Source organism: Cyclopterus lumpus, chromosome 21 (genome assembly GCF_009769545.1).
Source record: "Cyclopterus lumpus isolate fCycLum1 chromosome 21, fCycLum1.pri, whole genome shotgun sequence".
Taxonomy (NCBI): domain Eukaryota; kingdom Metazoa; phylum Chordata; class Actinopteri; order Perciformes; family Cyclopteridae; genus Cyclopterus; species Cyclopterus lumpus.
Genome location: NC_046986.1, coordinates 15,175,404 through 15,196,642, shown reverse-complemented (window position 1 = coordinate 15,196,642; position 21,239 = coordinate 15,175,404). Strand labels below are relative to the sequence as shown.

The 21,239-nt window shown below is 41.8% G+C and overlaps 1 protein-coding gene across 1 annotated transcript; it reads right to left on the bottom strand.

The window, feature by feature from the left end:
• Positions 1 to 1,460: 1,460 nt before the first annotated feature.
• On the bottom strand, positions 1,461 to 6,379 carry LOC117750937 (frizzled-7-A-like). Its single transcript, XM_034562399.1, has one exon. It carries the CDS (start codon positions 5,916 to 5,918, stop codon positions 4,218 to 4,220), a length of 1,701 nt encoding a protein of 566 aa, XP_034418290.1. The 5' UTR covers positions 5,919 to 6,379; the 3' UTR covers positions 1,461 to 4,217.
• Positions 6,380 to 21,239: the final 14,860 nt, after the last annotated feature.

Here is a 21,239-nt window from a genome sequence, read left to right as displayed (position 1 = left end):
TTTAGGATTTGTGTTGCTTTTGTGAATTAAAAACTGAAGCTTTACTTTCATACAATCGAGTCAAACAACGGCGAAACGCAATAAAGTCAAATGAATGTAGCAGGATGATTGTTTTAAAGGTAATACCGGCCTACTGTAAGAGCAGGCAGACTGGTGCATGTATTAATAGCTTTTGCCACCAGAGGTCAGCATCAGACCGGAGCGTCCATGTGTGAGACCTCTGAGAACTGGTCACAGACTACAAGGTTGACAAATAGGGGGGAAAAGACATCAGTTGAGTTGCATTGTGGGTAATGTAGGCTCCAGGTTTTGACAAGGGAGTTTGTGAGTACTCTTTTCAGTTCTAGCTTGTCAGAGTTAATCAGCATGATTATCCATCAGCTGTCTTTACTCCAAAGAGCCCCGCCAGGGCTCTTACATTTCTACATTTGATAAATTGATCAAGTTCTTGCTGGATTTGCTGAGAAGCGACGGACACAGAAGGTGATCATCATTGCCACATAGGAAACGTTTGTGTATCCACCTCAGTACATTTTTTTAAGAGGTGGTGTTGCACATCAGTGATCTTCTGCTTCAGTAGAATCTCAATGAGAGAGAAACATCAGTTCTGTTCTCAGGCCAGCACCTTTCCCTCTAGCCAACATCAAAGGAAATTTATTCTTTCTCCCTAAGAATTGACCATTTGTGTACTTCTGTTTGACTGTCTGTAGAAGATGCTGCAGCACCGCAAACTAATACAATATGTTGCAGGGGCTTTTTACAGATGGTCAGCTGAAAACAACCAACAACAAAAACACCTTTTGTTCAATGCTGGTATATTTATTTAAGATGCTTTACTTTCATCAAGTAACAGATGTATGGCAGGTAAACAGCATCACCTGATTTAAAAACTATTTTGTTATGTTGCTCTATCTGAAAGTCAGGGGAGTTTGACAAAATGCTGTTTTCACATTACACCCAATTACTTGTTTCTCTTACGATTACAGCTGCAGTCAAATTCCTTGTATGTGCAGACATACGTAGCCAATGAAGCTGAATCTGATTCTGAAGACAGTGCAAGCAATGGAGTGTATCAAGTTATTATCAATAGCATTTAGGACTGCAGGACTTGTTGTTCCCTTCTTGGTCAAACGTCCTGCTAAGCAGCATCACAATGTGGCCTGTGTGTCATCGCTAAGTCTACAAAGTTGTGTGTCCTGCCCATGAATGAAAAGTTGTTTCACCAGCGTGCCATAAGGTTTCGATGGTAGGTGAAAGCATTCAGGGTCAAACATGTTCAGGTGGCGCGTTATTTAACAATAAATACCATGCATATGTTGACAAAACAATCTGATGTCAAGGTCTACTTCCTGTGATTGTTTTGTCAACTGCGGTTTCTAAGGTCAGGAATCTACTGTAAAGCTCAACATGTGCAGGTTCACTGCTGCACACAAACCACAGGGATCAATGCATTACAAACCGTATCATTTTTATTCAAACTGTACACATACAACAGGCTTATCTCATTAAAAAACAAGTGAAAAAGACAAAAATGAGTATCCCCATAAATACAATATGCCTTTAAAAACAGAGTCTGTGTTTTCTTGGTAGGTTGCATATGTTCCAATAAAAAATAAAAAAACATTTAAAAAAAACACACGCACACTCATAATCCTTCTGAAAACGTAGTACAAGACAAACACATCGGTCTGGTATCATTGACACTAACAGATTTTTGCTGCCTGAAGGCAAATTACACAGAATACTGTGGTGGCATGGGGCGTGGTTAGGCTCACCTGCAGGGGGGGAGCGGGGGAGTGGCTCAGGGAACATTAGCCTCAGCTGCTTTGGATCAGGGGGCCACTGTAACACGTCCTGTCACAACCCCCTGGTTTCCACCCCCCAGCAGCAAGGAATGAGTACATGTTGTGTGATGTTTGGCAATGATCTTTATTTTTGATCCTGCACTGCCAGTCCCATGCTTCCTCTGCAACACACCTGATATAGGGGCAAGACACATTACCCCTGATCCAAAGCAGCTGAGGCTAATTAAGCCTCTTCCCTGCACCTGTTCCCTGAGCCACTCAGGTGAGCTTAACCACGCCCCATGCCACCACAAATACTTTTGCACAATTTACTTAAAACACGGACAAAGGAGTGTTAACATGTTTCCTAACTCAATACTACCTACTAACTTTAACCAGGGTTGAGGTATGTAGTGCATTCACATGGGAAATGTGACAGTTCTTGTATACAAACTGCTTTAACAGTATAAGATTGGTACTTAGGGTATAGATATATATATATCTAGTATTAGTGTGGATTCAGGACAGAATTTAAGAGATTAAGCATAACAAAAATAGCAGGTCTATAAGGCCATTATGTTGTTCACCCTTATTGCTGCACAATGTTTTAATTCATCATTTACAGGTGACGTATGCAGAGAACATGTGCTATACAACGAGAACCAAAACCTTCTGGCAAACATATGCGGCTATATCAGTCAGGATGAAAACACGCTTTTCTGCTCAGGTTTCCCCACGATTTCAGACTGATTTTATTATTTAGGGCGAGAAATAAACTGGTCTGTTGAATCAATTCAAACAGCCAGTGTGCTCCATACAAAAGAGGATTCATGGGACTAAATCACTGGTAACTTTTTTTTATGTTGATGCCATTATTATCAATAATGTATGCGGCACTGTTAAGTGAGGACATCATTATTTTTAAATGAAATTTTAAAACTGGCAATGTGGGTCTTCAATTTCATTTACAATTTTGTAGTAATAAATTGCTATATTGTCTCCAGTGATTTTGTTCCAGATAGTACCCTCCACCTCTGCTGAACACAGCACAGTGCGTCTCCACTGCTCTCTTTCTGTCTCCAAAAAATCTTCCCACACAGTTGTGACCTTTGACCTCCTTCCCGGCATTTCCATGATTTAGAACATCAAACATGAGACCTGTTTCCAGACGCAAAGAAAATAAAAAAGCAGTTTATCTGTGTTTGAAGGCTTCTGTAACGTAGCCCAGACTCTTAGAATAAAATGATTCATTGAAAACTCTTAAATGTTCAGTCTGCATGTGAACCGTGTAACACTTCAAGTGAAAATATAAGGGATGGGGGGGGGGTTACACTGGGAAGAATACAAGCGTGAATGTGTACAGTCATCTTTATCCGGGATAAAATAACATCAGAATCCCGAGCGAACATTTCCACTCTGTGTGGATCAAATCTGTATACTTGAAATGGTGCTTCGGATGTCTTAAAAGCTTAAAAGTCTTTTTGATGGAGGAATCCAACAGTTGAGAGACCACACACAGAGACAAACAATGAGCTGTTGTGTCTTCATTGCAGAAAGTGGAGGCCTGTGTGTGTGTGTGTGTGTGTGTGTGTGTGTGGTCTCTTTAACTCTTTGAATCTGTCATTTTAACACTTTTAACCATTAGGACAGCTGTGCAAACCAATACATAACTTCATTCACCTTCGGAGTGAACATTCAATACAAATGCAAATACTCAACAGTCGGAAACATTTTTAAAAATAAAGTAAAAATGAAATAAAAGTTTTGATTTATGGGCAGCCACATGACAGGTAAAGTCATGAGTTGATGGATTATTTCTCAGACTAAAACAGGCGAGATTGTACTCTGCAATTTCTCTCACACATATTAAAGCATTTCAATCTCAAACTAAAAGCAGAGTGACTTAAAATGTATACTCCAGGCATCTGTAATTAATGAATTCACAGTCTGGGTGCGGCGGCTCTCGGGGCCAAACCGTTGACCTCTACGCTGCAGCATGGACAGAAGGCCACACTTCTTGACACATCAGTCTTTTCTGTTATGGTGAGAAACTATCACCAGAGTTGACAGGAAGTACATTAAAAATGTGATATTGAGGATATAATCAATAATAGGGAGTTTCATATCAAAAGTAACCTCATCAGTCACGCAATACAGTCCAGGGACCAGTAGGGCCATTTAAACCAGTTCATAATCCAAAAGATGCAAAAGCCAGGAGTGTGCTGTCTGATGACAAAACAGAAGTAAATAATCATCCAACTTCTATCGAATATAGATCAAAGTTTGGTTATGTGACAAAAAGTCACAACCTGAAGAAAAGAAGAAAAAAAAAAGTCCAAAAATAGTATTAAAAATGAAAGCTATTTGACCTCATTTACATGCTTATTATATCCAAAAATCGTAGCGTGGCGCCTTGTTTGCCTCCTCCAAACTTTACACCGTCGTCTCTCCGTGGTTGCCGTTGCTGAGGCGCTTGTAGAACCGCCGCCATGACTGGAGAGTCTTCCCGGACCAGACCCAGAAACCCGAGGTGATCCCGACTATCATGGTCATCAGGTATTTTATCATGAACACGGTGAAGTCCGGGGTCATGGGGGCGAAGTTATGGACCGGGCAGGGTACGGCGAACCGCTTGCAGGTCTGCATGTGCCAGGTCCGCTGCCAGTGCTCCCTGAAGGCCTGCTCGTAGAAGTAACAGGCGATCACGATGGTGGCCGGCACCGTGTAGAGCACGCTGAACACCCCGATCCGCACCATCAGCTTCTCCAGCTTCTCCGTCTTGGTGCCGTCGTGCTTCATGATGGTGCGGATCCGGAACAGGGACACGAAGCCGGCCAGGAGGAAGGACGTGCCGATGAACAGGTAGACAAAAAGCGGCGCCAGGACGAAGCCGCGGAGCGCGTCCACGTTAAAGATCCCGACGAAACACACACCGGTCAGCACGTCGCCGTCCACCCGGCCCATGGCGAGGATGGTGATGGTCTTAATGGCCGGGACGGCCCACGCGGCCAGGTGGAAGTACTGGGAGTTGGCTTCGATCGCCTCATGGCCCCATTTCATCCCGGCGGAGAGGAACCACGTCAGGGACAAAATCACCCACCAGATGGAGCTGGCCATGCCAAAAAAGTACAAGACCATGAAGAGGATGGTGCAGCCCTCCTTCTTGGTCCCCTGGGCCACTGTTCTGTAGCCGTCATCCTTGAATTTATCCACACAAACAACTTTGTCCTCCAGGAAAAACCCAGCTGCGTAGGCCACCGCCACCATGAAGTAACACCCGGATAAGAAGATGATGGGCCTCTCCGGGTACCTGAACCGCCGCATGTCTACGAGGTAGGTGAGCACTGTGAATAAGGTGCTCACACAGCACAAGATGGACCAGATCCCGACCCACAGCCGGCCGAATTTTACCTCATCCTCCCGGAAATACATAATGCCGGTTGGTTTGGTGGGCTCACATGGAGCCCCGCAGTCGTTGACCCCCATAAACCGGTAACCCAGGTAGGGCGGCACTTCCAGCTGCAGAGGGCACGAGAACTGGTGGTACTGGTTGTTTTGGGGCGGGCGTTGGTTGGGTCGGCCTATGTTTGTCGGTAGGGTAACAAGGTCGGGCGAGTTTGGGGAAGAGGAGGACGGGCTGCTAGGTTCGGATGTGTTCTGGCCGACGCAGATCTCGCCGGCTCCGTGGACGGGGAAAGCCTCGCAGCGGAGCCGCTCCGGCCACTGGAAGCCGAATTTATTCATGAGGGCTTCACACCCCTGGCGGGCGCGCTCGCACAGGGACCGACATGGGGGGATGGCCTGCTCCAGCACCGTGCAGACGGGCGCGTACATGGAGCACAGGAAGAACTTGAGATCTGCGGAGCACTGCACCTTCACCAGAGGGTAGAACTGGTGCACTTCGAGTCCGGCGTCCTCCTGGTTCGTGTGGCCCAGGAGGTTCGGCATGATGGTCTGGTTGTAGGCGATGTCGGTGCAAAGCGGGATGGAGATGGGCTGGCAGAACCCGTGTTCTGGGACCGATATTCCACTCTCGCTGTTGTAATTTTGAGCAGAAGTGGACGAGGACAGCCCGCACAGCAGCCACATGATCCGCAGCAACACGGAGCCAGTGGTGGACCTGGCCGCCGCCATAGTTGAGGAGGAGGGGGGAGGGAAGGAAAAACTTTGATCCAAGTAGAGCGACTTGAAAACGGCGGAAAAAGCAAAGTAATCTACATTAAATGTCGCGAAACTTCGCTTGTGGTCCGAGTAATTCGAGCTGAAATCGTGTGGACCGTCTTTCCCTCCTGTTTTACGAAGATAAATCCAAGTGAAACGTTCGCCGTGTCATGACTTCGTGATGGTCTTTGTAAGTGACTCCAAGCAGCCCACTCTCACTCCCGAACCGGTGGAAAACAACTTAAAGTCCCATGTTCTTCAAGTTGCGCGAACCCAAGTTACTCCGGAGCGTCTGACGCGTCCCCGCGGTTACTCTAGCGCTAAACGAGACACGTTTTAAACTTTAAAAGGTTTATATTTCCATCGTTTTTCGACTTGACTTCACACAGAGCGTCGGTTCACATGCTGAGCGGTTGGAAGTCCAGAGGCTCGCTCTCCTCACTCCGTGCGGATTCCACCGGTTTCCAGGCGCCCCCTTCATTCACAAGACCTTCCAGCGGAGAGCAGGGCGCCTTGAAACCAATGCCGCGTCTCAGCCAATCACGGCCTTTGTTTTCCTTAAGGACTCGTTTTTGATTGGCCTTTACTCTCTATAGAAGGAAATGTGTTCCAATAATTACATTACAACAGAGACGTTACAAAAAAAAGAATATGGTTACGTTTTTTTTTTAATGACAATAGTGGCTTTTCAGTACTTATATTTCATTGATGACAACATAAAATAATTTTTTTTTAATTTATGAAACCAATATTTTTAAAGGATGTAAATCCTAAACAGCAATAGGCCTCTAACTACTTTAACACATATCTCAACTGTCAAATTCTTTCTTTCTTATTTGTTTCTGGAACGGAATAGTTCTACTGCTTAAATTTGATGTCATTTTTAATGCAGCTAAAAATGTTAGAATTTTTTTTTCTTTTTCTGCTAATGTAGGATAGGATAAATGTACTGTTACTTTTGTCAAGATGATCTGTTTAAGTTTAAAGCTTTTTGCCAATCAACACTATTTTAGTGCAGCTGCGAAGTTGAGTTCTCTCCATCTCTTCATAGAATCTCCACACACAGTCACTCACTGTGTGCAGGACATGTAAACACATTGCAGCGCAGTGAGCAAACCATGAAAAAAAACTAAATGGATTCCTGCGTCGTAACCACTCGACCACAGCAAGCACCGCAAGAACCTGTTGCTGTTTACTGCTAAAGGGTTTCATTGCACACAATGAGATGCGGCTCCTGCATTGATCTGTATCATTGTGCGAATCAACAGCAACAACAGTCAAAGCAGCAGTAAATTGGATTGACAGCATGATCAATCTGCCCACAGGCAACTAAGTGTGGGAGGTGGAGAAGGGTTCCTGGTGGCCTTGCTGCATTTGGTGTGTTTCTACCCCGAATGGGATAAAAGAGGGTGGGGGTAGGGTTGGGTGGGGGAAGGGACAGGAAGAAGAGAGATGGTCGAAGAGGGCAGGGGAAGAAAGAGAAGCTGAACCAAAAGGAAAAGTTAGTAGAGTTCCCTGCTGTAAAATGGCCTATAAAAAAAGAAGGCAAGTTAGATTAAAATAGGCAAGTAGGCCAATCTGGATTTCTGACCCACCCCAGATTGATATTGATCTAGAAACTAATTCAGCCAAAACCCCTTGTTCTGCCTGTGACACGGTTAACCAGAAAACAACTAAAAACTCTAGAAAAGTGGGTTGGACTTTCTAAGCAGGTCCTATGGGACGGGGACTACTTTCTCTTGTTCAGCAATACAATCCCATAAATATTCTCTTCACAAGTACAAATAGGAGACTAACGTTGTGAGCTGGGCAGCAACAATGATCTGAAATGTATAACAATAATTTATAATGCCCCATAATTCTCTGTTGGTTCATCACTGCGGGCTTTCTCTTTCCCATTACACAATGTTTTCACATTGTCATTTGATGCATTGTTATAAAAATAGTGATTCTTGTTGTCGCTGCTTTTATGTAACTTTAAAACTAGATTAAACTATTGTATGTACTCCCGTGCGTTTGGATTAATGTTAAGTACTCACCATTATCCACCTTGCACTTATATGAATTTCCTTCTTTAATTTCTCTTCTTTTTTTTCTTAACATATATATATTATTTTACTAAATCATTTAAAGGGAATTTCTTACTGAAGCTTTAAGTGGCAAGTACAAAAAATGCAGACAGATACCGGCCTGTTGTCCAAGAGTGATTTTGTAAACAAAATCAGTCTAAAACCTTATTGGCAGCTTTTTCTTTTTCATCTACCCAAACTGTGCTTCTCATATGCACACTGACCTCAATCTCATCACAACAGGCAACACGCTGATTACTGAAAAGCAGATTGTATTGATGAGCATAAGCAAAGGAAGTTGGTCTGCCCGGAAATATTTTCAGTGTGGTGTCTGGTTGTGAACAGTTTGTTCACTTTCCAGACTGTAAGCTTTATAGAGACACACAGCTGTAGTGGGGGTCAGATCTTTGGCCTCTGTCAAAGTATGCTAAGAAAAGGCACTATAATTACATCCGTATGCGCTAAATGACAAACACACAGCGACTATAGCTGGGAGCTTGATATAGCTCAACTATCAAACTGAGGGAGGAGTCCAATTCGCTGGTTACTACTGCCTCTGATGAGAGTATTGGTTTCACAGGTTGGATTAAGCCTCGGTATAAGGAGCTGATGGGCAGCAATGTAATAATTAAAGACTCCAGCTATTAAAGCTATTGATTAAGAAAGTTTTAGTACACTGATTTCCCACTGATATTGGACAAATCTCCATCTGAATGTCACAGCCAGTGTGGTAGACGCGAAGGAAGCGGTTAAGGTGGCTGGGTGGGTGGACGGATAGTTTCTGAGGGGGCTGTAAGGCCTCTAGTGTACATATCCCATGTACATTATGATATTTTTATTATAGCTACAATCGGGGAAAATGGCACAGACATGTAAACACATGCACTTGGTTCAAATGTACATTAATAATGGAGGCACAGTGATGGTGTTTTAAAGGGGCTGGAAATTACTTTGATCTCTCTCACTCACACGCTGGTGTTTTCTCCCTGTGGTGTAAAACACAGCAGTTAGTCGCCACGCCAGGTCAAATGGACGCACTCCATCGCGTTTAACTGTAGCCGTTTGTTTGTGTGCGTGCGTATTTATGTGTCTGCAGTGGTCAAGCAGATGTGGGAAGTCCAGCAGGTTTCCAGACAGTCAGTCACTGTTTGGACTGCGGTCTGCTGCAGCTGGACATCTGCTGGAGAGGGGGAAAAAGTGTTACACAAACAACAACTGGATTTACAGTAGACCAAGGTGAAATAAACAAAACAAAAAAGATGTTGATGGTTTGGACTGCTCAGTTCAATGATAACCGGTGGCAGGACCGCCATGCAAAGTATGTGAGCTACCGTGTGAAACCCAATACTGAACAACTATTTAGATGTGGAGTCGAGGTGGAAAACACAAGTCTTTTTGTTTGGTCTGAGGAGGATTTCAAATTTGAGGACGGCTTACAGAACATGTTGGCTGACCAAGTTGGTCTAACCAGCGTTAAGTGTTTTTGAGGAGTGAGCTAAAAACGGTTTCACCGTGCTGGCCCAATTCATGTGTTTATCCATATGTTGTGTGTGATTTCTATGTAAATTCTATGAATTTGTAATATTTTTGTCAGTGTCACTATAATATAGTGTTTTTGTTCACTCCCACCACTCTCACAGTGTTTTTTTGAGCCGAAGAAAGAAACTATTTAGAGTTATAAAGCTCTGAAAAAGACTTGTACTTGTACTGCACCAAACAGCAGACAGACAAAGTAAGCGACTAGCTGGTGAACTTAGTCGATCATTTAGCAGATAAAGATATTTTCTTCAGGAAATGATGACGAGCAAAACAAAGCTGAAAGAATAATTAATTAATTGGGTTTGCATTCAACCTGTGGACACAAACAACTCCAATTGCATGCTAATGTTGCTCCATATCGGCTTGATCTATAAATAGGAAATTGCCGGCTAACAACTTTGTCACAAACGGTTTAATCCGAAAATTAATGTACAATCACACCCCAACCAAAAACTCAAGGGTAACCAAGAGAAGATTACTAACTATCAAGGTGAGACTATACCCACCCAGCAGGTAGTCATGGCAACACCAATGGAGAAAAGCAGAAATAGACCAGACAACTGAAGCTAACGTAATGAAACATAGTGGGAAAAGGCATCGGATTCGCTGAGGATGATTTTGTCAAACTACTTCAAACTCAGGATAGATGGCAACACATCCTGAATAAGACAACATTAAAGCATGCTGTAAAAGGTGCTTGATTGTAATTACTATACATTTCTTCATTAAGCTGCCTCTTGCCTAGTTTCCTCATGTGTGTCTGAGTTATGGGCTGGTATATATAGCATTTTAGAAGTATGTGTGGGACACTCTGAATGGGGGAGGGGAGATCGACCTTAAGAAGTCAGCAGAGAGAGAGGAATGCAGGCAGCTGGTTTGTGTCTGTCAGTGCAACACAGAGAGCCTACAGTACTGGACTACTCTCTCACACACACACACACACACACACACACACACACAGACACGCACGCACACACACACTGATGAAAGAACGATTTATTTGGACCAACAGAGTGTGTTCGGTCCGGTGGCAGGCAGCAGGAAGCTCACTGGCGGACATCTCAACTACTCAGACAAAAACTCCATACGAGTGTGGCGCAAAAAGTCAATGCATACACTTACATACACAATTTTGTGTGCAATAATAAAATACAATCATATCAAATATAGTCAAAGTTAGCATGGTCTGGATGTAGGTCAGTCTTGTTGTATTTATGTTGCTAAAACAGCTCAATGGATCGATCGCCTCCCTATTTATGCAGACTCATGGCTGGGAACACACACAGTGCAGCCAGAAAGAAGGTGTTTTTCGTTGTTTGTGCTCTACTCAAGAACATTGCATTGGAATTGAAACAATGACTATAGGGTTCCACTTTCAGCTTTAAATTAATTCAATTATGAGCATTTGTTGGGATTCATTTACTTTTTAATTTACCTGTAACACATTTCTGTTCCGTAATTTCTTGTTACTTATCTCGCAACATAAACAGCAACATTGATGTATCTGTCGTATGGTAAAACTAGTAGGCTATAAACACAACAGTTCTGTGAGACTGTGCTTTGAGCTGAATGCTAATGTCAGCGTAACATGATCACAATGACGATGCTAATATGTTAAAATTGTCAATTTTGAATACTTAAGGCTATTATAGTATACAAATAGAACAGCAGCATAAAAACACTCAATGTCACATGATCATTAAGTGAGCCAGTGCAGCTCTTCATGTTATGGAGCCTTTAGACCTGAGGGTCTTCCAGCCTGCAGGGCTGTGCTCAGATACTGATACTGTCTGCCAGGTGGCAGCAGGGTAAACAGTTTGCACTGGGTGGCAGGAGACCAAGATCATCATTTGGGCCTTCCGCACAGACATTATGTGTGGTACGTATCCTGAATGGCAGGGAGCTCCCTGAAGGTGGTTTGCTCCACTGTTCGGACCAATCTCAGGAGGGCCCTGCTGTTGTGAGCAGAAAGCTGCCAAACCACAGTTGCAACCAGTCAGCATGCTCTCAATCCTGTGTAAAAGTGTGTGAAGATAGTCAGGTCAACACTAACTCACTAGGACTTTGACTTCCTGTCTGTATGCTGACTCATAAGTGATGAGGATGGCTGTTTCATCTGCAGTTTTTCCAATTATGCATTAGCAGTGTATTGCGAAGGAGTTACGATTAAATAGGTCACACAGCTGAGACACCAGTGCCTTGGGTCAATGAGGAGGAGGTTGAGTTGTGAATGCTCACCACCTGAGGCCTAATCATCAGGAGATCAAGGACCCAGCTGCAGAAGAAGGTGTTAAGTCCCAGGTCTATGTCATCGGAATATAGGCAGTGTATCACACTTAACCAGATTAAAGTGGACGTTATCATTAAGGCATGGTCTTTGGTTGGGGAGAGACTGTACATTTATTGTGTCATCAATGCACTATGATGTTGCCATGAGTTTTTCTACCTCTATTCTCAAACAGGAGAGTGACTACTGGACTACTGTGTGGTCACTCAACACTGGACAGTTGTGTGGAACTGGTTTGTCCAGTTTCAGTCTTTTCTTGTATGCTTAGAGCAGGAGAATGGAGATATGATCTCCTTTCCCAAAGGCGGGGGGGGGGTAAGGGGGGGGGGGGGGGGGGGGGGGGGGTTGTATAGCAGTTGTCCAATGTGTATTAACCTCTAGTAGGTATATGCTCGTAATATTTTTGACGGAACCTTTTTTTTGGTCGCTGCATCATCGGAGGTGGACAGAATTTGTGGCTGAAATGACAAAAATTAGGGTGTCAAGCCAAATGTCATGTTTTCATCACTGCCAATCAGAGCTGGAGCCGACAAATACCCAGGAATGTTGATTGTAACCTTTCCCACTAAAGACAAAAGCCTGACGCTAGTGGCTGTTTGTGGGTTTTTTGTCCAGTGGGAAAGGGGCTTTAGAAGAGCTGACCTCTAGGGGGAAATAGAAGACTCATACAGCTCAAGTTCTAAACTATTAAAGTAAGAACCTTCTACCTCTACTGAGAGCTTGTGTGATGCTAATTTCAGAGCCCCATCTTTTGTTATCTAACAGGGTTGTGTCGCGACGATGACCATTAAATTAATCCAAGAGGGCAGTTCCTCTACTTCTTGTCAAGGGACTAAACATTAGCCAGCATGGTACTTGGAAGAGGGGGTTAAAGTACTTTTTCAGTGCTCTGCAAAGAACAAACACCTGAGGATTTGTGGTTAGTACTCGTTGTGAAATTGGTAATGTTAAAGTCGTTTGACTGTTTGTCGATCATATTGTAAGAGCATCAGTTAAAGTAGAAAAAAAACAAGTTAGTTAGAGCATCCATTCTCCAGCGCACAGGAAGCAGAGAGCCAAAGGGACTATCATGGAAACGTACCACGATATTACCCTGTAGGTAACCATAGCAACAATATTGATGCTGTATTTGACCCCTCAGATAAACTGGGTTTAACAGATTGAGTTGAGCAACACAGTAAATCTCTGTTGTTTTCTTGACTTTACACAATAGTCCTTTACTTCCCCTCCCCCCACAGCACACACACAGCAGTCTTGGAGGTGATGTGCTAATTGATGCAAAGTAATGGAGGCGGTGAAGCCACAATGGCTGCCCCGCTAAGCTTTACACAGAGCTTTTTTTGCTTGCATGGCTTGTATTCAGTGAACTTTATGTATCCTGTGAATGTGTTTTTGATTGAGAAGTGATCAAGGGATCGGAATAAAGAATACAGAGGAGAGTAGAGGAAGAGGAAGAGGAAGATAAAGAATAGGAGCAGAGGGAGGAAAAGGGTAACACGGAGAAGGAAGAGGATTAGGAGGGGGGAGGACTCCTGCAGTTTTGAGGTCAAACACACAGCTGCGGTCATCACCTTTCACTGCAGGGGACTCATACACACACTCACACACACACACACACATACACACACACACACACACACACTACTGTGATCATCACCCTCTGTGGGAGTTTGACCTGAGCCAGATGGTCACCGCTCTCTCTTTTTATGACTCTTTTTTCTGCCATGTCCACACTAAGCCAGTGTATTTCACACCTAAAAAAAACAGAGCTTTTCAAATACGCTCTCCACAGTGGATATGTTTCAAAACACCAGTCTAGCATTGTAGTGTGAACGAGGCAAACAATGCCAAATCAATGATGTATCAATAACATGCCTTCACAGGGAGTTGTATACTAAGAGGACACATTTTCTGTCCCCTCAAGCTCTCTGCAATCACTCATTTTAAATGCCAATGGAGATCACTGTGTAGGTTTGGGATTAACCTGCCTCTAAATTTATGCTGTAAAAACAAACAATAAGGTCTCAGTGGTGGACCACTTCCAAAAAGAAAAATAGATTAGGCTAAGAAAAAGGAATATAAAAAAAATAAATTAAAGATCAACATTTGTTTAAAGCAATCTTTTTACAGACTTACAGATTTTTGCAAAACAAAAGACCACTATGTAGAGTGGAATATATTCTATTTTACATGAAATAATCCAGATTGAGCTTTATTCATTGGGACGATGCAGATCTCCCTCACCACTTTCCTGCTAAATCAACTTTTACTGTCGCACATTTACACAGCAATGATAGTTTAGCCTCTGCAATTAACCCATCCCCGTATTAGGAGCATACAACTCTTTCCAGTTAATGCAAGAGGATGTATTTTCTGCATCCAAAATAAACAAATACATTTCAGCTCATTAAACTTGTTAAGAGTATCTCCCCATGATGTCTTACCTAACAGATTTAGTTTTCTTATGCATATCACAACATTGTACATACTGTATATCTGCCATTTTACATTTCTCAAAATGTATTATGTACCTCATTGCATAGATTGTAGCAAGTGCAGTATACTATATGGTGCTATGGATCTTTTATGGAAGTATTTTTAGATTAAGTAAACTAACTAAGTAGTGTAAATTGAAGTTCTTGAGTGTTTCCCGTCTAGGTGTTTTATGCACGGAAATGTTGTTTCTCAGAAGGTCAAACTTCCTCAGTTTGTGTGAGTGTAAAGATCAAGCCAAATTACCCAGTTCCTAAAATGTTTTTATCAGGCTCCAAACATGTGTTTCCAATGTTCTTTAAATACGTTGCCTACACACACACACACACACACACACACACACACACACACACACAGTATTTCCAGGGCCAAATTGTTCAAATGAAACCCCTCCCTTGTTGAGACAGACTTCATTTTTCTTCTTCTTTTGGTATCAGACTGCATGTGAATAACAAACTGATAAAGAGATGCAAGATACCAAGAACAATAAGTAGGATCTTATACACGTTAGACACGTTAACTTTGGAAGATTCACCTGTTGAGAACACACCAGTGCACCACTAATGTATGTTTAACCCACAAAAAAATAAAACGTAAAAATTGGCAATTATGGCTTATCTACTTTTCAAAAAGATAATTTATGATATGAGTCTTTTTTTTCAGAGTAAATCAAAAGTTCATATCTTTTATCTTCATCAATACAAATTGTTAAGTCATAATTACTATATATGGAAGTCATAATAAAGGCAAAAGAATTCTCTCTCTTGTTTTTCATGAAAAAATGTGCTTCTCAAGAAGAAAACATTGAATGTAACCCGGGATGGCCGAAACAAACAAATATAAATAGCAAGCCGAGTAAATGTAGATTATAAATATGGATGCGTTTTTTGCAAAGTTGCACACATTATAAGTGTGTGCGGGTGTTTGTGTGTGTCTATGGATGTGTGTGTCACCTCCTCCTCTACTCCTCACGACATCGTGGTCAATCAAGCCACTCGCTCAGACTTGCTGTGTCTTTGTGGCCTGGCTGTAACCCTGTATGGTTTCACCCACACAGACACACACACACAAACGCGCACACACACACACACACACACACACACACACACACACACACACACACACACACACACACACACACACAAACAGCCTGCAGTCTTGTATCCAGATTGTGTTGTTTCCAACAGCAGAAGTCTATGAGGGATTGGACAGGGGAATACGCCTGCTCAGGTCACGACATGGGGTTACTGTGTGTGTGTGTGTGTGTGTGTGTGTGTGTGTGTGTGTGTGTGTGTGTGTTTCTATGATGGGTGTAAATGAGGTACAGAAAGATTGAGAGCAAACAAAGATAAAAATGTTCTGAAATAGCAGGATAAGTCTGATCTTGCGTGAACAATAAACTGCAATAAATATGACCCTTGCAAGTACGACTTGTATTCATTCACTAGCTTGTTGCATGATCATGCTGCCCCATCTTTATTTACAGTAAAGGACCACGCCACTGCTTTTTCATTTCCCATTTCCAAATTTGTATAGTTTGAAAATGATTGTGCAGAGATATATTAGTGTTTGAGGAAAATGCAGTTACGTCATTGCTGCATAGAAATACAAATGAACACACAAGTTCATTTCAAAAGTCGGCTGATGTGGTGGGTTCAAGTTATGGTGAGATTATTTAACAGGGAATAGCAAATTTACAAATTTACAATTTATATCCAATATGATGCTGATGGTTATAAAATAGAACATGAACAACAATGACATCAACAGTGTGTCGCTTAAGAAGGTTGAGCTGAATTTCACAACAACACTAAGACATTTGTATGGGGAACTGAATATTAGATTATGAAGAAAAGGAGCACATGCTGCATTTAATACCCTAGAAGCAACTGCCAATAGCTGTGATCCTTTAATGTTTTGTTTTCAGCTCCAAAAAGGCACAAAATATTAGGCCGTTCCTCTGAATTCCCTGCCCTTGATGCTTTTTTCTTGTTTTACTGCAGGCAATAAAACAAGGAGCCAAAACCTGCTGGACACTTTTATATAGAAACACTTAAACGGCAAACAAGACCTGATCACGAACATGGGTGAAAGAAAGGGAAAGGAAAGGAAAAAAGGGAGGGGAAAGGACGTAGCAGTATATATACACACACACACGCACGCACACGCTCAACTCAGAGAGTCCAAAACTCGCTGAGAAGTTGTCGGTGCCAAAGGGGCAACAAAGAACAGCAGAAAGCATGTTTTAGTTAAAATACTTTTAGAATTTGTAATATTTCAAAGTCACTCTTAGACAAACACACCCGTAGCACTTTTTGGGCATTGGTGGTGTGTGAGTCAGGAGTAGTAAAATCACACTGAAGTATTGAGGAGCAAATGAGCAGATGTTCCACTTACCTTTTCTCCAGAGACTGACTCACCGAATCTTCAGACTCCAGATTCATGGAAAAGTTGATGTAGCCCTTCTCTGTCGAGGACAAGGAGCAATTCAAATAAAAAACAGAGCTTATAACAAGATACCCCACTTGAGAGACTTTGTATAACAACTGAACATTATCACAAAAATCATGCTTGGTATTAACATATTGTGCAAAATGTCCTGTTTTGTCTTATGTTGTTTTGATCTCACCACCTGAGGACATTGATGACAGGGTTACGTTGTGCAGCCTATATTTCAAACCCTGGTTAATGTAAATGTCTCAGTCCAAGGTGCGATAGTACGTCTTGTGGTCCTGGTGCTCAACATCTGGGGGGCAATCTGAGCTCCTAAAAAAAGCAGGTGTTGCCAATGCTGCTTTTGCATCTCAGAAGAGGGAGACCTCTGCTGTTCCAATGCACAACTTGAGCGGATGGGGTTTCCTGTGTTCACAAACATTCACACAGATATAGTACATACACGTTGTTGTCTTATAATAACAGCCATCATGGGAGAAGGCTAATAAGCTAATAATAATTATGACTTTTTATAACCCTAATTTACATGTTGGTTAATTACCTAATATTCTACTTTTAAAAACTACATTAGAACTACATTTAGTTAAATTCTTTGGACAGTGAAAGCCATTTTGGCTTCTGGTATCAAATGAAAAACACAGGATAATAATTGAATTCAGAACCTTGAAAGTGTGTCAGCACGTGGAGGAAGCATTGTTGCAAGTTAACAACATTAATCCATTTAATTTATATAGCACTTTTGAAGATACTCAAAGACACTTCACATGTTACATTATACACCGTAGACACAGCTACAGGGTTAAGTGTCTTGCTCAAGGACACATCGGCTAGGCCGGGGATTGAACTGCCAACCCCTTCTTCCTTCGAAGACAGACGTAAAGCAAGGCAGGAGACCCGGAAGTACGAGTCTGTCAAAATAAAAGCCACAGCAATAGAAGGATTGCTAAGAGCAGTAGTTCACATGTATATTTTTATCTGATCCAATGACACTCTTTGGAGAGGACCTCACATTTTTCAGTCCCGGAAAATGCACATAATCAAATATATATATAATAAATTAAAAAAGATATATAAAACATATATATACATATATAAATAATACAAAATGTATGTATATAAATAATCATAAAATATGTATAAATCTTTTTTTAAATAAATATTGTGACGACCCTCCGATTCTGCTGGCTGTTTTCCGGCTGTACGTTGGCTTCCTGGTGGGAAGAGCTAGGACCTGTTGATTGGAGCCTCCAAGAAGGCATTAAAGACAGCACTTCTGGGAGTGTCGCTCTCTCTCGGCATGGCCTGCTGCACCAGCCTCATTCTTGGTTTACTAATGGCAGTTGTGGAGCTTTGAGCCTTCCTCTTGTGTTAGGGTTGGCACCGACCCGTTTTAGGTTTTAATGCATAAAAGAACCACGTACATTTTGTTTATTGCATCAAGGCTTTTTGACTTTGTCAGGAACCTCTATTTCAACAAAATAAAACAAAAACATTTGTTTTCACTAAATTATAAAATTCTCTGGTTGAAATGATGACCTTTGTGTTGTTAGGGTCGACCCAGTTATAATAATAAGATTATAAAGCAATAATTAGAGCCAAAACTGAAATCATAAGTGCACTGACAGCCAGCTCCTATCCCAATCATGTGAGCTTAAGGAGATTCTCATTTTGCCTTTTTATCCAGTATACCTGCACAAAAACAAAACAGACGGGCATGTCTCCAGACACGTGAGGTCAATTCAGTATAACGTTGGTGACTCTATACTGATTTTCAGTGTGACAAGTTCTGAATCATATTTTTGTTGAAAATAAGGGAGAGGACATAGAGCAGCTTACTGATAGATGAACAGGTTTCCAAAGAGGAACACAATGTGGAGTAACATCCAGAAGTCACAGACACATCTGATGAGTCTGATGAAGAGGTTATCGGTGGTGAAGCTGCTCCCACTGAAAGATTCAAGTCCAAAAATGGTAAGTTCTTTTGGAGCTCGGTACCTCATGATGTACATTTCAGGATATGTTACGTGTGGCGTTTCTGCGCTCTCTCTCTCTCTCTCTCTCTCTGGCTCCACCCCAGGATCCATACAGGTGACGCCGATTGCCTGCAGTTGAGCCAACAGCTGAGGCCAATTGGCTGATTGGAGCAGCTGGTGTATAAGAAGTTTGGCCAGCCAGACGACCCAGTGGGCCCAGAGACGTGTGTTTGTGCTGTTGCGTGTGGTCGGCAGGGTGCTGCCGTTGTATAGTTCAGACTATTGTACATATTGCTATTGCCATAGCCAGTGATACAGAGTATTGTCGCTTCCTCACTTTGAGGAAGTAGTTCTTGTTTTGCCTTTGATTAATAAATCACCTTTTTTGTTTATACCTTCGTTGCCTGTGAGTTATTGTCCCTAGGGTAACAGTTGCTCCCCGTCTCCCCTAGACTTCAGTCGGGGAATGTAACAGGGCAGATGGCTGCAGCTCCTTCCACTGATGTTCAAACCAGGGCCAGAGGTGACAGTGGATGAAAATGCCCCTTCCGGCAATGCATACCCTGTAAGCCAGGGAAGTATGGCATAGAAATCTGGGCAGCCTGTGATGCAAAAACCAGCTATGCCTGGAATCTACAGATGTACAAAGCTGCGAGTGGCATCCCTGAGAAAAAAACATGTGGTCCTCGATATGACTACTGGACTGCAGGGTCACAATATCACTTGTGACAATTTCTTTACCAGCTATGACCTTGGACAATAACTTTACCATGGTGGGCACAAACATGGCACAGACACCACCACTGTTGTCTCATATTGTCCACAAAAAAAACTGAATCTGATAATTATGTCTACTCTTCACAAAGATGCAGCTGTGTCATCAGGAAGTGACAAAAAGCACACAATTATCCTCGACTATAACAAAAACAAATGAGTGGACAAGCGGACTGCCACCTACAGCAAATGACCAGGAGATGGCCAATGGTTGTGTTCTACAACATCCTTGATGTGTCTGCATGTAATGCATTTGTGTTGTGGACCTACATCCAGGTGGAACTCAACCAAAAAAAGCAATCAGAGAATGTTTCTTGTCAAGCCACATATTGAGCGAAGGGAACAGGAGCCCCGAGACCCAGATGCTGCAGCCTTGGTCAGACAGCTGCAGAGCTCACTTAGCACATCATCCACGCCATCAGCGCCATTAGTTTTGGAACTAGTAATTGATTTCTATTGGTTTGATTTGCTTGATTTGTTGTTTGTTTGACCTTGCAAATCTATATGTTGTGTTGTGACTTGTTCTGCTTTTCATTTTGTGTTTGTATTAAAGTTATATTGTTGAAAAAAGCCTTTTTAGCCTTTTTCTTGAAGTAAATACCATACACGCAACACCATAGATGTTACTATAGTTAATAATATTAAAATAAAAATAAATAAATACAACAAATGTATTTAATTAAGAGATGTGTTCCAATACCCCTCAGTAATAGTGGTAACACAACAACCTTTTATTTATTTATTTATATGATATGCAAACTGACCCGTTAACATAAGAGATGGTAACAGAAAGCTAACACAGGAGGAAGGTTACTGTTTTTGGATCAAAGATCTGTGTGTGGCCTCCCTTTTTGTTGCAAGCCTTGAGCCATGTGGTTACAATATATAAAAAATATATATCAATAAAAAAAATCCATATATAATTAATAAAAAAGAAAATATATACATAATAATCAAAATATATATAAATGGTGCAGTCTATAACAAGTAAATACATGATTCATACAACTAGGTTGCAAATGAACCATGAACATCAAATATCAGAGAAAATAAACAACATTAAATACACCTGTATCAATAACCTAGATGATTATCAAAGACACTGGTAGAAAGGGGAAACCCTTTTACTCTGCTTCTCCTCATACAGACTCTGCTCTGCGATCCCTCAAGAAACAGCACAATAAGATGGAAAACTAAATATGAATGCTAACAGCAACAACTCTGCATACAAAGATCACTTTGATTAGATTATGTTACGAACTGTGTTGCATTAAACAATGCATCCATTAATTGAAGCTTGATTATTGCTACATGGATACATGAATATTAAACCGCTGTAGTCAATTACTGTTGCTAACATGCTCCGATCGGTCCAGGTTTATTTATTTATAATGAGTTGTTCATTTTTAATTTATTTTCTTCTAATGTTTGCGTCATAGACTGTAAATAAAAATGGCTTACAATCCTTCTACTGCCGTGGCTTTTATTTTTGACAGACTCGTATATCCGGTCACCTGCCCTGCTTTGCGTCTCTCTTCCAAAGAAAATAACAAAATAAGGATTTTCTAAAACCGGTTCTTTCGTATTTTCGTTTTAGGATTTAGACGGAAAATACGAAAAAAACGACCCTGCTGACCATTTTTGGTTTCAAACCGAAAAAGAAAAAAACATGGTATTTCTATGACTAAACTATAAGACAAACGAT

What these genes read in the sequence shown, in the direction of transcription:
- LOC117750937 (XM_034562399.1), bottom strand. Translation starts at nt 5,918, where the DNA reads ATGGCGGCGGCCAGGTCCACCACTGGCTCCGTGTTGCTGCGGATCATG.